The sequence below is a fragment of the Desmodus rotundus genome, chromosome 1, assembly GCF_022682495.2.
Source record: "Desmodus rotundus isolate HL8 chromosome 1, HLdesRot8A.1, whole genome shotgun sequence".
Taxonomy (NCBI): domain Eukaryota; kingdom Metazoa; phylum Chordata; class Mammalia; order Chiroptera; family Phyllostomidae; genus Desmodus; species Desmodus rotundus.
Genome location: NC_071387.1, coordinates 2,252,027 through 2,264,706, shown reverse-complemented (window position 1 = coordinate 2,264,706; position 12,680 = coordinate 2,252,027). Strand labels below are relative to the sequence as shown.

The 12,680-nt window shown below is 65.3% G+C and overlaps 2 protein-coding genes across 4 annotated transcripts; both read right to left on the bottom strand.

Annotated features, from left to right (window-relative positions):
* Positions 1-1,791: 1,791 nt before the first annotated feature.
* On the bottom strand, positions 1,792-3,898 carry DNLZ (DNL-type zinc finger). Its single transcript, XM_024562211.3, has 3 exons — positions 3,605-3,898; positions 2,801-2,940; positions 1,792-2,045 (listed from the first exon to the last, which is right to left on the bottom strand). Exons 1-3 carry the CDS (start codon positions 3,803-3,805, stop codon positions 1,877-1,879), a joined length of 510 nt encoding a protein of 169 aa, XP_024417979.1. The 5' UTR covers positions 3,806-3,898; the 3' UTR covers positions 1,792-1,876.
* Positions 3,899-3,976: 78 nt separating this feature from the next.
* On the bottom strand, positions 3,977-11,879 carry CARD9 (caspase recruitment domain family member 9). Of its 3 annotated transcripts, none has more exons than XM_053919308.1 (12): positions 11,768-11,879; positions 10,175-10,376; positions 9,759-9,896; positions 8,857-9,161; positions 8,400-8,750; positions 7,980-8,105; positions 7,144-7,335; positions 6,744-6,785; positions 6,369-6,417; positions 5,000-5,076; positions 4,444-4,520; positions 3,977-4,323 (listed from the first exon to the last, which is right to left on the bottom strand). In XM_053919308.1, the coding sequence occupies exons 2-12, from the start codon at positions 10,356-10,358 to the stop codon at positions 4,224-4,226; spliced, it is 1,641 nt and encodes a 546-aa protein (XP_053775283.1). In that variant the 5' UTR covers positions 10,359-10,376; positions 11,768-11,879; the 3' UTR covers positions 3,977-4,223. The 3 variants fall into 3 exon arrangements, 2 of the variants coding, with proteins under 2 accessions (XP_053775283.1, XP_053775285.1); XM_053919310.1 differs by having other exon boundaries at positions 10,175-10,369; positions 11,768-11,874; XR_008426233.1 differs by lacking the exon at positions 3,977-4,323 and having other exon boundaries at positions 4,464-4,520; positions 6,635-6,785.
* Positions 11,880-12,680: the final 801 nt, after the last annotated feature.

Below are 12,680 nucleotides of genomic sequence, written 5' to 3'. Positions count from 1 at the left end.
CACCAGGACACCCTGTGGACAGGCACAGCAGGCGCCCCCCTCGTGGCCCTTGCCCCGGCGAGCGCTCTAAAGGCTCCCAGGAGTCCCGCAGGAAGCGGGCCAGTCTGATGTGACATTCCCTACCGAACGTCCCCAGACACGACTCCCTGGTTTGATCCTCTGCAGAGGGTCCTGACCAGGGCTGGGGAGGAAAAGATAATTGGGGGTTGGGGGGGCAGAACCCAGAGAAGGCCCTGAGGGCCCTTTGAGACTGGGCTGAAAGCCAGCGGAGGCCCGGAGGTGGCCACACTGAGGAAGGATCTGTTACTCTGGTGTAGTGAGGCTGGCAGGTCAGGAGGTGACACCACTGAAAAGATGGTGACACGGTCACAGGTCCCGAGAGCAGAGGGACACCAGTCCCCAGGGGCCACACGGGAAGGCTGCAGGTGGGTCAGGCGGCGGGGAGGGAAACGTGTGTGAGAGCCTGGCCAGCCCAGGACAGGCCGGTACAAAGAACCCCGGTGGCTCCAGAGAAGGGTAGCTGCCCGGGTGCGCTCATGGGCGTCTGTCACCTCTCTGGGAACTGACCAGCCCTGGAGGGTAGGGGGCTGTTCTACCCGGGGCAGCAGGGCCCAGATGCCAAGCATCCGCATGCAAAAAGTAAGACATGGCCAACACACATCCAAACCATGGGCCTCAGTTTCCCCATCCACGCAGGGAGGGCCCTGGGTGGCCCTCCTAGGTCCAGCCAGCCAGCTCCCCGGACCTCCCCCGACTCTGAGGGCAGTGAGGCAGCTAGATCAAGGCCCAGCCCCCCAACTCCTGCATTTCAAAGCTAGCCAGTCCCCACATGGCCTCAGTGCTCTGTGGAGGGGCAGGTGGGGGCTGCGGGGGGCCCCAGGGTGACAGCTCTGTAAGCTGCACAGGAGGCTCTGGGAGGGAGTAATAGCGGGTTGTTCGCCAAGGGAAGGACAGGGGGTAATCCAGGCAGAGCACGAGCTGCCCACGCCCCGGAGAACAGAGCCAAGGCTGCGAGCGCCGGCACGAGGCGGCACTCAGGAGCTCAGGGCCTGCTGGGATCCGAGAGCCTGGCTGGTGATTCACGTTTGAGGTCACACGGCCCAGAACACTTCTGGAAATAAACACAGTTCCATAAACACAGGAACATCCTGAGAAGGCAGTCAAACAAGGTCGCAAGACAAATCCCATGCCCCAGGGTAGGGGGGTCTGTGGGGCACTCAGGGCCGCCGCCTGTCAGATGGCGGCCCCCCTCCCACTTCCCTCGTCACCACGGCCAACCAGCCCACCTGCAGCCACCATGAACAGCCTGGTGAGTCCAGGGGATGGCAGGTGGCATGGAGGGGATCTGTGGGGCCTCTCTATGTGGCGCCAGAGGGATGGGACAGGCAGAGTGTGCTGATCCTCTCCCCAGGAAGAACAGTGGCCTACTGGCCGTTCCTTCCAGGCCTCTCCCCAGAGACGTGTGGGCACAACTGAGCCACCCTGAGCCTGTCCCATATGTGCTCTCCCCATCCGTGTACCCGACAGGGTGGCACTATGAGCGTCTTCATAGGCAGACAGTAAGGCAGAGGCTCAGAGGGGCAAAGTGACCCCCCAGGGCCACACAGCCTGCCAATTGGTCCGACCCCAATTCCAGCCCTTCCCACTGGGCGTGGTCCGCATCAGGCTAGTACAGGGTGGGTCATCTGGGCAGAGCAGCGGTGGTGGGCCAGGGTCCCCCCACTGCACTGGGGGTCCCATGAGCCATTCTGACTCCAGAGCTGGGACAACAGGAGAGCCCGAGGCCCATCATCTGGTCATCTGCAAGTGATGTCTGTTTATTGAGGGAAATAGGCAAGGGCGAGCGGCGCGGCTCCTCCTCGAGGGCAGAGGCAGGTCAGCCCGGCTCCGTCTTGCCAGGATGGCTAGGGTCCTGGTCCTCACCCCCTTCTGGAGCAGCAGTAGATTTGGGGGCCCCTACAGCCTCTAAAACCAGCTCCAGGGCCCCATCGCCGGCCACGCGGCGCACCTTCTCCCCTCTGGCCGCCAGGATTTCTTCAATGTTCCTGAGAGAGAGGGAGGCAGCATCACACTCCGGGTCCCCCACCCCCCGTGCCTTGGTCCCAGGAGGGCACCCAAGGACAGGCCTGAGCCAGAACACGGGTCCCCACACTGGTGCGGCATTGGGGCCAGTGCCGCTGCCCTCCAGGTCTTCTCCACGTCCCAAGCAGCAACTGCTATTACTGTCCCATTCCCAGGGGGCAGTGCTCGCTCAGAAACCAAACCGGACTGTCCAGGGCCACTGGCCACAGGCTCCTGACCACTGCCCCCCATGGAGGGGTGAGGCTGACCCTGCAGGCCCAGGGCCCTGCCCACACCACCTCACACACACTCTCAGGTCCGGTGTGGTCAACCAGCACCGACAAAGGACACGGGCATGAGAAGCAGGGCGTGACAAGCATTCAAGATATCTTTGCAGGGTGAAGGAAGGAACCAAAAATGAAAGGAAATCACGACTTTAAAAGTCACCACCGTCCGACCCTTTACTTTAGGGGAGGCCTGTGGGCCTGGCAGATAAGTGGGTCCTGCCTGCTGTCAGTGGGGGGAGGTCAGGCAGTGCAGCAGGGCTGAAGGGGCCCAAGCAAGAGCAGATTTTGCAAATAAAAACATGTCCCATGCTTGGGACATACTTACACAAGTTATTTGTGTTTTATCTGTATGCTAATGTAACTGGCTCCTCTGGTACTGGAAAGGCTGGAGAAGGGGGCTCTTTAAACCTCATTAGGACTCTGTTCCCCCAACCCTGTCCAGGTGGCCTCACCTCTTCCCATCCAAGTCAGAGAACCAGCCCAGGTTGTCCGCGATGATGTGGTGGTTCTGGCAGCCAGGGCAGGTCACGATGACCACACCCTGGTGATACGCCAGCTTGGAGATTTGCTTAGAGGAGCGAGTCCCACAGACCTGGTGGAGACACAAGGAGACAAACAGCACAGGTGAGGCCGTAGGCCTGGCCCTGCCCCTCCCAGAAAGGCTCCTCCCACTGAGGTCTACCTCCACCCCACAGCAGAACCAGCCCTCTTCCTAAGCGCCTGCTCTCCTCAGGGATGAATCCACCCCTCCTCAAAAGCCCGTCCCACCCTCTCCCAGAAGGCCCTCCACCCTCTCCCAGAAAGTCCTGCCCCCTAAGGGGTAGCTCCACCCCCCTCCCGAAAGGCCCCGCCCCCACGAGCAGCTCCACCTCCATGCAACCCCACCCCTCACCCAGAAAGACCCTCCCCGTAAGGGACACAGCATCACTCTCCAGTTGGCCCCGCCCGGCCCCCAGAAGCACCCGTCCTTAGGATAGGTCCAGCTGTTTCCCAGAAGGCCCCCCACCCCTCCAGGAAGGCCCCGCCCCCGATAATAGCTCCACCCCGTGAGACCCCGCCCCGTAAGGGATGGCTCCACCCCTCTCCGGGAATGTCCCCCTCCCCAATAGCGTCATTCGCAGCTTGGCCTCGCCCCCTCCCAGAAGGGTCCGCCCCCTGAGGAATAGCTTCACCCCTCCACGCGGTGTCTCGGGCACGACTTCTGCCTAGTGCGCGGTTCAGCGCCAGTCCCGGCTCCAACACCCGCGTGCGCCCACCTTGCAAGTGTAGACGAGCTGGTAGTGCGCCGCCCTGGGCCGAGGCTCAGAGCTCGAGCGCCGCCAGCCACAGTCCCGCTCCCGTCTTTTCCCCGCGGGCTCCCGGCGGACTCCGCACCCCCACAACAGCCTCAGGCCCGGCCCCCGGGGCCGCGCACGGCTCACCAGCGTGGACACGCGGCACAGCGCCGCTCGCAACATCACTCCCACCGGTCCCGACCGCCCCTCCCCGCTTTCCCCCAGCAGAGCTGAGGCTGCGCTGCCGCCATCTTGGAAGCGGGCAGCGGCGGAAGCGACAGCCCTCGACCCGGTGGCAGGCGGCCGGAGCGGTCCCTACTGCCCCCTGGCGGCGGGCGGTGCGCGCGGACGGACAAGAGGTTGGAAGCTGCGTGCGAGTAAGGCCATCATCGGACACTGCGGTCGTTTATTTAGGAGCTGCGTTTCCAACACTGCTCATGCATGTGCGCTGTTACATAAAAGTAGAACTCGCCGGTGAGCGGCACAGTGCGTGTGCTGATGTGGAAACGGGCTGCCGAGAAGGAGGCGGCCCAATGGGGCGGCGCCCGCTCCTTGCCGGTCAGTGGCTGGTCCAAGCCGCCGGTTTCCTGCACAGAGGACGCTAGGAGCCCTCGGTGTCGGTGTTGTCGCTGCCCGTGGTGTTCTCCCAGTCCACCTCCCCCTGTCTCGTGCCGTGCTGCAGCTTTCGGAGCGCCCGCTTCCTGCGGGAGAGCCGAGGGCGCAGATGTGCGCTGCTGCCCACGGGGAGCTGCCCATGCGCACGCCCTCCGCTCCCCCCCCCCCCCCCGCCATCCCCCAGCCCAGCGCCCACCTGGACCCACCTGCGGTAGTTTTCAAAACTCTCTTTGAGGCGCCGCCGCTCCTTTTCGGGGGGCTCCCCGCCGCTCAGACCAGCCCCCTGCAGCGGGAGGCTTGGGAAACTCAGGCTCCCGCCAGCGCCCGCGTGGGCCCCGCCCCCGGGATGCACGCGGTCAGGCCCAGATGGGAGGCTGCTGCACCAGCTCTGCACCGCGACTGGCTGGCCGCGGTCTGCGTCCTGTGCGGACCCCGTGAGGGGAGCGGGGTGTGTGTCCCTCCCTTCAGATGACCAGACAGACCCAGCGTGTGGGCAGCATCCTGGGCCAGGGTTCCTCTATCCCTTTGCTGTGGGGGACTCGCTAACACTGCACAGCAGGTGACAGGCTTCCGACTACCCAGGTACAGCCTTGTCCTGGCCGCACCTCCGCCCACTGCGTTGTGCAGGGACGGGGCTCAGCTTCATGTTCCAGACACTGCCCCTCAAGAGCCCATGGACAGGGCAGAGACCCTTGTGGTCACCCAGGCGTCCAGTGCAGGAGCCCCTCTCCCCACACGAGGGCCACCCCAGGGCTGCCTTACATTGGGGGTCAGTGAGAGCCGCTCCTTCTGCAGAGCCTCAAAAGGCTGCTCTGGGCTCTCCTGGTCAGGCAGGCCACCTGGAAAGGGGAGTGGAGCCTGTGGGTCCTGCCCACATGCCCGGACCAAGCTTGGCAGGGCCCACACCCGCTTCTGCAGCCCTGCCCTTGCCAGGCCAGTTCTGTCCCATCCTCGCCTGGACCTCACCAGGGCCCCCAGTATATAGATGGGGCCATGGGGCTCACTCCTCACTCCCAGGAGGATGCCCCCCAGGGCTGCTGTCACCGGGGTGGGCCGGCCCCTCCTCCGTGGCGGCTGCAGTTGGACCCCTCCGAATGTGCCACAGCCTGGATGGGTCCAGAGCTCAGGACCCTCGGACATCAGGTGCTCTGAGGAGGGGCTAGCTCCCCTAAACTGGCCATGATGGGGGACTGTGGACTCCAGTCTCAGGGACATCATAGTGGGCCTAGGTGTCTGCCTGGGGCTGATATCCCGCTCCTCAGCCTCCACCCCTCGAGCCGCCCTGGCTCCTGTGAAGAGTCGCACCACGCCTGGGTGTGGGCTCCAGGGCTGGTTGGCTTGCCACCTTCCAGGTCCTGCCGCCTCTCCCTCTGTGGCTGGGAGCTTGGTAACCTCAAGCTCAGCCTTTGGGCCACAGCAGACTGCCCTACCCTCACTTCTCCATTTGGTGTCCCTTCTTCCTCTTTTATCCCCTTCAGAAGCTGGGGTCAGGCCTGACACTGAGGAAGTCTCATCTGGCTTCCCACGCATCCCCTGCAGTGTCCCCCTGCCTTCCCGGCCTAGCACAGGCTCTTCCAGAACACTGACACCCACCTTCAGAGTGAGCCCCTGGCCCTGGGTCACCCCTCTGTGCCATATCCTGGCTGCCCCAGCCCAGTCCTGTCTCCAGTCAGGCAGAGGGGTCCCACCCCTGCCACCTGAAGCCCCCACCATTATCTACCACGACAGCCCCTCTTTACCTGCTCTGTTCCCACTTCCTAGCCTGGCATACCTAGCACACCTGGGCGCTGGCCTACTGCTGCCTCCCCTGCACCCTGCTGGAGAGGCAGTTCAGCGAGGGCGGGGCCTCCAGCCTGCAGACTGATGGCAGAGCTGGGACACAGACCCTTCGTCCTGGGCCCCGAGTTTGAATGGGGCTCTTGTTTTCTTGCTGGGGACTATAGGGGGTTGCCTGTCCCTCCCAGCCTCAGTGTCCCCACTTGGGAGGTGCAATTGTGCAGATGAGCGGGACAGGGTTGGAGTTTGCAGCACAGGGCACCAGCCATCTGGGGCTGCGTGTGCCGAGGGTGGGGACTGGCATCAGCTCCTGGCGACAAGGAGGCCAAGGGCGGCACCGGTGCCCCCTCCTCACCTTTGTCAGAGAGCTGGGCATCCTCCTCCAGGTCCCGGGGGATCGAGAGCTTCCAAAGAGAGAGGGGGCAGCGGGTTAGGACAGTGTGGCTGCCCTGTCGCTGTCACCCTCTGCACCAGCTCCTCAGGGACCCTGCAGCACAGCCAGGCCAGGGCCCCTCAGGGAGGCCCCCATGAGGGCCCAGGGTGGGTGCCGCATAGGGGGTTCATGGGCCCCAGCTGCTCTTCTGCCCGGCTGAGCTGGGAGGAGGGGATGGCCCAGCTCACCAGGGCCGGTGGCAGGTGGCCGAGCTTCTGGAACTCCCACGGGACGTGTATGGGGCTGTGGTCCAGCAGAGGCTGTGGCCGGGAGCCCACCCGCGCGGGTCACACTCACCTCCTGGGAGTTCCTGGGTGAGCTGTCCTCCAGGTCAGAGCTCTGTGGTCACAGAAGAGGGGCCGGTTAGCCGGCTGTGGGGGAACGGAGCTGCCTCGGGAATGGGCTGTGGTGGGTGTGGTGAGGGGCCCAGGCTGGCCCGTCTTCCAGGGAGGTCCCTCTCTGCCCCTCACCACACCCAGAGCCACCTGCTAGGCCCTGAGCTCCTCAAGGTGGACTTGGTTTGGAGGGCACTCAGAAAGGCCTGGGGACCTGTCAGGGCCGCCAGGGGGCAGTGGCCAAACCAGGCCAGGATGAGGATATCTGGGGGTTCTTCCTTCTTCTACTCCAGGCTGGGGACCTGCCTGCTCCCAGGAGGCCACCCCGGTGTCCCACCGAGTGGGGCCCCAGGGAGGCACACCAGGACGAGCATCTCCAGCTGCTGTTGCTTGAGCCTGCCCTCCACGGCCAGCAGCTGGCCCTCGCACTGGAACAGCTGCAGCTGCAGCTCGTCCGCCTTCTCGCTCAGCTCCCGCACCCGCTTGCGCAGCACGTCCTTGTCCTGCAGGCTGCGGGCATACTGCGTGTGCAGCTCCTCTCGAGACGAGATGGCCTGAGGGAGACCCTCGGTGGGGACCTGAGCAGCGCTGGCCCCAGCACAGCCCCACCCCCAGCACGGCCCTCAGAGCGAGGGCCCAGCCTGGCCTCCTGCGCTCTCCTCCATATCCGGCCCAGGGACTTAAGAGTCAGGGATTGTAGATAACAGAATAAAGGCTCACGACCGGAAGTGTGGGCAGCTCAGGAAAGATAAGGAGATAAAAAACCTCCGCACTCAACCTGCAGAAATGTCCCTGAGAACCGGAGGCATTCCCGAGCCGGCCTGCCAGGGACATTCTGCGCACATTTCGCCCCACCCACGGGCTTGTAAGTTTCGGCTGTGGTTGGTGTTAAGACTGCAGTTGTGAGCAGCTGTATAGTATTATAATATTCTTTTTAAAAAATATTTTATTTTTAGAGAAAAGGGGAGAGAGGGAAGGAAACATTAATGTGTGGTTGCCTCTCACACGCTCCCTACTGGCGACCTGGCTGCAACCCAGGCATGTGCCCTGACTGGGAAGTGAACCCGTGGCCCTTGGATTCGCAGGCCAGCACTCAATCCACTGAGCTACAGCAGCCCTGTCAGCCGTGTAATATTCGTTAACACGCATGCCCCACACCCTGGCCCCCGGTGCCCCTGCCACTGCGGGCGTGCTTTACCTGGTCCCGCTCGATGGCCACCTCCTCCAGCTGCAGCAGGATGGCCTCGATGCGGTCCTTGTACATCTTGGAGTCCTTCCGTAGGGCCAGGCACTGCAGCTCGAACACCTCCCTCTCCTCCGCGCACTGCGGGGACCGGCAGCTATACCCCTCTGCCCGCGGCCCCCATTCTGCAGCCTGTGGGATCCCCTCAGGCCCCCCCAGACCGGGGCTTCCAGACCACCAGTTGGTCCTGACCGCCCCAGGGAGGGCAGGCAAGGGGCTGGGTGGGAGGTCAGGCCCCTGTGCCTCCTGAAGGAGGACGGACGTGGAGGGGTACGGGGCTGCCCGCGAGCGCGCACCCCACTCCAGGCGCTGTGGGAGCCCAGGGCAGACCCTCCACCCACCCGGCCACATCTGGCCATCCCCACAGTGGCGTACCCGGGCACGCAGGGCCTCGCTCTGGCGCAGGTCTTTGCGCAGGGTGAAGATGGTGGTGGCCTGCTCCTGGTGGTCCCGCAGCGCCTGCCGCCAGTCCTCCTCCAGCACCTGGATGTAGGGGCTGCTCTTGTCCGCCCGGCCCTCCTGCGGGGGGCGCGGGGCGCCGGGCGGCAGGGCAGAGGCCTCCAGCTCCTGCACGCGGGCCTGCAGCTGCGCCTTCTCCTGCTGCAGCTCCCACAGCAGCTCCTGGCTGGGCCGCTGCTCCATGGCGTGCCGAAGCTTCAGTGTGTGCTTGCGCTCCACCTTGCAGTCGTCCTCGGCCTTCATCAGGCTGTGCTTGAGCCGGTCCACCTGCAGGACAGCTGGCCGTCAGCTGGGCAGCCCCTCCCCATGACCATGGGGCCCACCGCCGGCCCTCTGCCGGGGACACTCGCAGCCACAGGCTCCCCCGGGGCACCTCCAGCTGCAGGTCGCGGTTCCGCATGAGCGCGGCGCCCTTCTCCTCGCTCTGGCGGGCCAGGCGCATGGCGAGGTCGTAGTTCTCGTCCTTGCAGCGTTTGAGCTCGCGGCCGCAGGCCTCGCAGTCCTCCTTGAGCTTCTGCACGCGCTCCTGGTGCTTGCGCAGCAGGCTGTCCTTGACCCGCAGCTCCTTGATGAAGTCGTCCTTGGAGCTCAGCAGGGCCGTGAGGTCCTGCACTTTCTTCTGCAGCTTCGTGACCTCGCTCATCAGCAGCTGTGTCAGGCCAGACTCCCCAGACGCATCTGCGGACCGGACTCGCGTCAGAGGGTTGTCCCCGGCGCGCCAGGCCCCATCCACCCCGGGGCCCTGGATGTGACTGCAGCTCCTGGGTCCCGGAGCTGACTCCAAGTCACTGCTGCCCCCATCAGGGAAACGGACCCAGATTCTGACTCTCCCCTCCTCCAGACGGTGCAGCCAGGGGGCCAGCACCTGTCCCCCTTCCCTCCATTTGGTTGTGATCTTGATTGTGACGAGAGAGGACTTAACTCTGAGGCCGGGACCCACAGGGTTCTCCGGCAGACGGTCTCCTGGGCAGGAAGGGCTCTGGAGCGTGAGCCAGCCTGTGCGCCCCTACCTCTTGCCTGCTCCCCACTCCAGAGGAGTGGCGGGATGATAGCCACCACCAGACATGCCCCTCGTGTGGACCCTCCCCGTGCACCTCTCGCTCATTTTCTTGCATCCCCGCTTCCCCCATGGGAGACCGGACAGGGAGGGGCCTGCCAGCCCCTGCGCCCACTCCATAGGGTCACTGCCCCTTGATCCTAGCTCTCTGGCCTCATGCCTGCGCTGCCCCATTCACCCCGTGCCCGCCCGGCCCCTTGCTGGTGTGCAGTCCTCACCGATGATCATGGAGAAGACGCGGCTGGGCTCTTTGCCCGTGACCTTCTTGTAGAGCTGGGGGTAGTAGAGCTCCAGGCTCTCGAGGAAGGCCACGTAGCCTTTGTGGCCTGTCCGCTGCAGGATGTCCAGGAGCACGCCTGCAACCCAGAGGGGCCGAGCGAAGCCGTTGGCTGCTGGCCCGGGACGCACACGGGCACTGGGCGTGCAGCGGGTCTGGGGCGCTGACGTCCCCCGAGCCAAGTGCAGGGCCGGGGGCCAGGTGCTGCCCGCCACGGCCTCCAGCGTGGAGGCGCCGAGCACATGGGGCAGGTGTGGGGACTTCCTGTTCTCCTGCGGCTGTTGGGGACCAGGGCAAGGAGCAGCAGCAGCCACCTCTGGGCTGGCTCCTGGCTGGTCAGGGAGGGGCAGCACTGACCCACTTTCCGCTTGCGGATGACCAGGTTGGGGTCGCTGAGCACCTGCTCCTCGTCGTCGGGGTTCAGGACCTTGCACTGCCGCAGATAGGGCGTGATGCGCGCGGGGTCAATGACCGAGATGAGCTTCACCCTGAAGCCCTCCAGGGCGCTCCAGCACTCATCCTCGTTCTCGTAGTCCGACATGGCTGCGGGGGCTGGGGGCTGGGGCGCGTGAGTGGTCAGGCCCGGCTGTGGCCCAGGCCAGAGCTCTGGGCAGAGCCCGACAAGGAGCTCGCCCAGCTGTGGCTGGAAAAGGTGTGCAGCCTCCCCCACCCCCACCCTCCCACCTCAGTGACCAACAGCATAGTGGCACAGTGACCTGCTTCCCATCGGCTCACCGGGGTGGCCGTCCCCAGCCTTTCCTGGGCCGTGGTCCTGTCCCTCTGGCCACCCCGGCCTTTCTCTCCCTGAGCCACCCAGGTGGGAGTGGGGGAAGGTGTGGAGGTGCCCCAGGGACAGGTGGCATCTAAGAAAACACTGTCCTCTGAACCATGGCCCTCTGGCTCCTGCTGGACACCCTGAGTGCCATGGGGCCGGAGCTGGCAGGGGCGGCTGCCTCCCTTCACAGAGCTGAACGTGCAGGAGGAGCTGCCGATGCCACCTGCTGGCACGACCTGCCAGCAGGGGTGGGAGGGAGGCCCCAGCCCTCCGCCAGCTGGTGCCCAGCCTGGGGCCAGGAGCATGTTGGCATGGACCCTCCCACCTGCGCAGCCCCACGACTTCCTCATTCCCCAACTCCGCACCCGCTCCCGTCCCAGTCCTGTCCTTCCGGTGGCCAGCCGGTGATGCAACAGTCGCCCAGCAGCTGCGCAGGGCCAGCCAGCTCTGAGTCAGGCTCGGCGGCACTGCTGTTTGGGAAGGGTGACCGGACGCCTACAGGGGAGCCCAGCCCAGCCCACAGGGAGGGACTGTGGAGATGGCACCTGCACCCCGGGCCCCAGCCGTCTCTGGGCTCCAGTCCCACTGCCCAGAAGAGGCTTGCCCAGGCCCCGCTCGCAGGGATGGTCACGTCTGTCATGTCAGCTCTCTGGGGACCACCTGCTGCTGTTCCCTTCTCCCAGTGGTGACCACCTGCCCTCTCTGGGGCCAGGCCAAGGCAGGGAGCAACCATGTGGCCACCCCTCAGGTGGTAGGGAAGGCCGGCCCCAACCCCAGGAGCTAGACCCCACTCTGGGAGACCTGGGCCGGGGCGGGCCTGGACTTTGGAGGGGTATCCCTGACCTCCCGCTGCACCTGGTCACCCCACCTGGCCAAGTGACAGCCAAGGTATTGAGAAAAACACAGCCACTCAGTGGACGGTCCCAGGCCCCTCGGCCGTTCCCTGGCTCTCTAGCCTACAGCCTGAAGGACCCACACCTGGTGCCCTGCCGTGGGTTCCGCTGAGGCGCCCAAGCAGGGGCCAGGAGCCGGGAAGGCGCCTGGGGCGGGAGAGTTGAGGCCACCTGGGGCCCTTCTGGGGCGTCTGCTGCAGGACCTGCCTTGCCCCAGGAGTCCTGAGCACAGAGCCCGGCGTTGTCCCAGCCACCTCTCAGAAAGGGTATGGGCCAGCTTACCTCAGGGTCCTGGAGGGTGCACCTCACAGCTGGACGCCGGTCAGCCAGGGCCGCCGATTCAATGAGGGACAGGTGGCGGTGCCGGCAGCCCAGCAGGCAGTGAGGGAAGGTGGAGCCCAGAGGGAGCCAGGGAGTGCTGTACTTCCTGAAGGGGGCAGTCCCTGGTGGCTGCCCTCTGATTGGCCCGGCCTGGGAGGCCTGGGAGGCCTGGGAGGCCAGGTCCAGGAAAGTGGAAGTTGCCTGGGCTCAGAGGAAGGTTGTTGGGAGCCTCCTGCCCCAGAGGGCCCGGCTTCAGCCCCCTGCAAAGTGCAGGTGTCAACCAAGGCCATGCATCGGCCAGTCTGCTTTGGCCCAGACACAGGCTTCTGGAGGCTTTTTGGGCAGAGGGTGCTCTGTGCCTAACACGTCCACCCTCACCAGCCCCGAGGGGACCAGCAGCCAGCAGCCACATGGGGCAGGGGACAGGCCTATGTATGGAGTGCAGGTGGGGAGCATTGCCAGGGACCTGGGGGTATTGGCTTGACTCTGGGCTCCCAGCTGAGCGCCCCCACAGGCACCCAGGCCCGTACACACCTGGGCCCCACAGGGACTGTGGTGTAGTGTCCCGAGGCCACTGCTGCCTGCAGGACGGCACCCGCCTGGCCATGCTTGCCCCACACCGCCACCAGCCAACATCGTGGCTAGGGTACCCTCATCCTTCCCTGGGAGCATCCCCACTTTCCACCAGGATGTAGGGACATTTCCAAGACTGATGGCCATGGCACCAGCCCTCCGTGGACCACAGGGTTCCCCAGGCCACCCTCACCAGTGCAGCCACACCAGCTGAGCCGAGTGGCTGCCCGCCGGGGCAAGGGGACAGCAGGCGGACGGGCAGGTCGGGCTCCCTGCGGCCAGCTCTGCCCTGCCTTCCGGA

Excerpts from the sequence above, each read along its gene's own strand:
- CARD9 (XM_053919308.1), bottom strand. The coding sequence starts at position 10,358 with ATGTCGGACTACGAGAACGAGGATGAGTGCTGGAGCGCCCTGGAGGGC. Across the intron at positions 9,162-9,758 it reads CGTCTTCTCCATGATCATCG|ATGCGTCTGGGGAGTCTGGC; the intron begins GTGAGGACTGCA and ends TCCGGTCCGCAG. Across the intron at positions 4,324-4,443 it reads AGTTTTGAAAACTACCGCAG|GAAGCGGGCGCTCCGAAAGC; the intron begins GTGGGTCCAGGT and ends GCTCTCCCGCAG.
- DNLZ (XM_024562211.3), bottom strand. The coding sequence starts at position 3,805 with ATGTTGCGAGCGGCGCTGTGCCGCGTGTCCACGCTGGTGAGCCGTGCG. Across the intron at positions 2,941-3,604 it reads AGCTCGTCTACACTTGCAAG|GTCTGTGGGACTCGCTCCTC; the intron begins GTGGGCGCACGC and ends TGTCTCCACCAG. Across the intron at positions 2,046-2,800 it reads TCTGACTTGGATGGGAAGAG|GAACATTGAAGAAATCCTGG; the intron begins GTGAGGCCACCT and ends CCTCTCTCTCAG.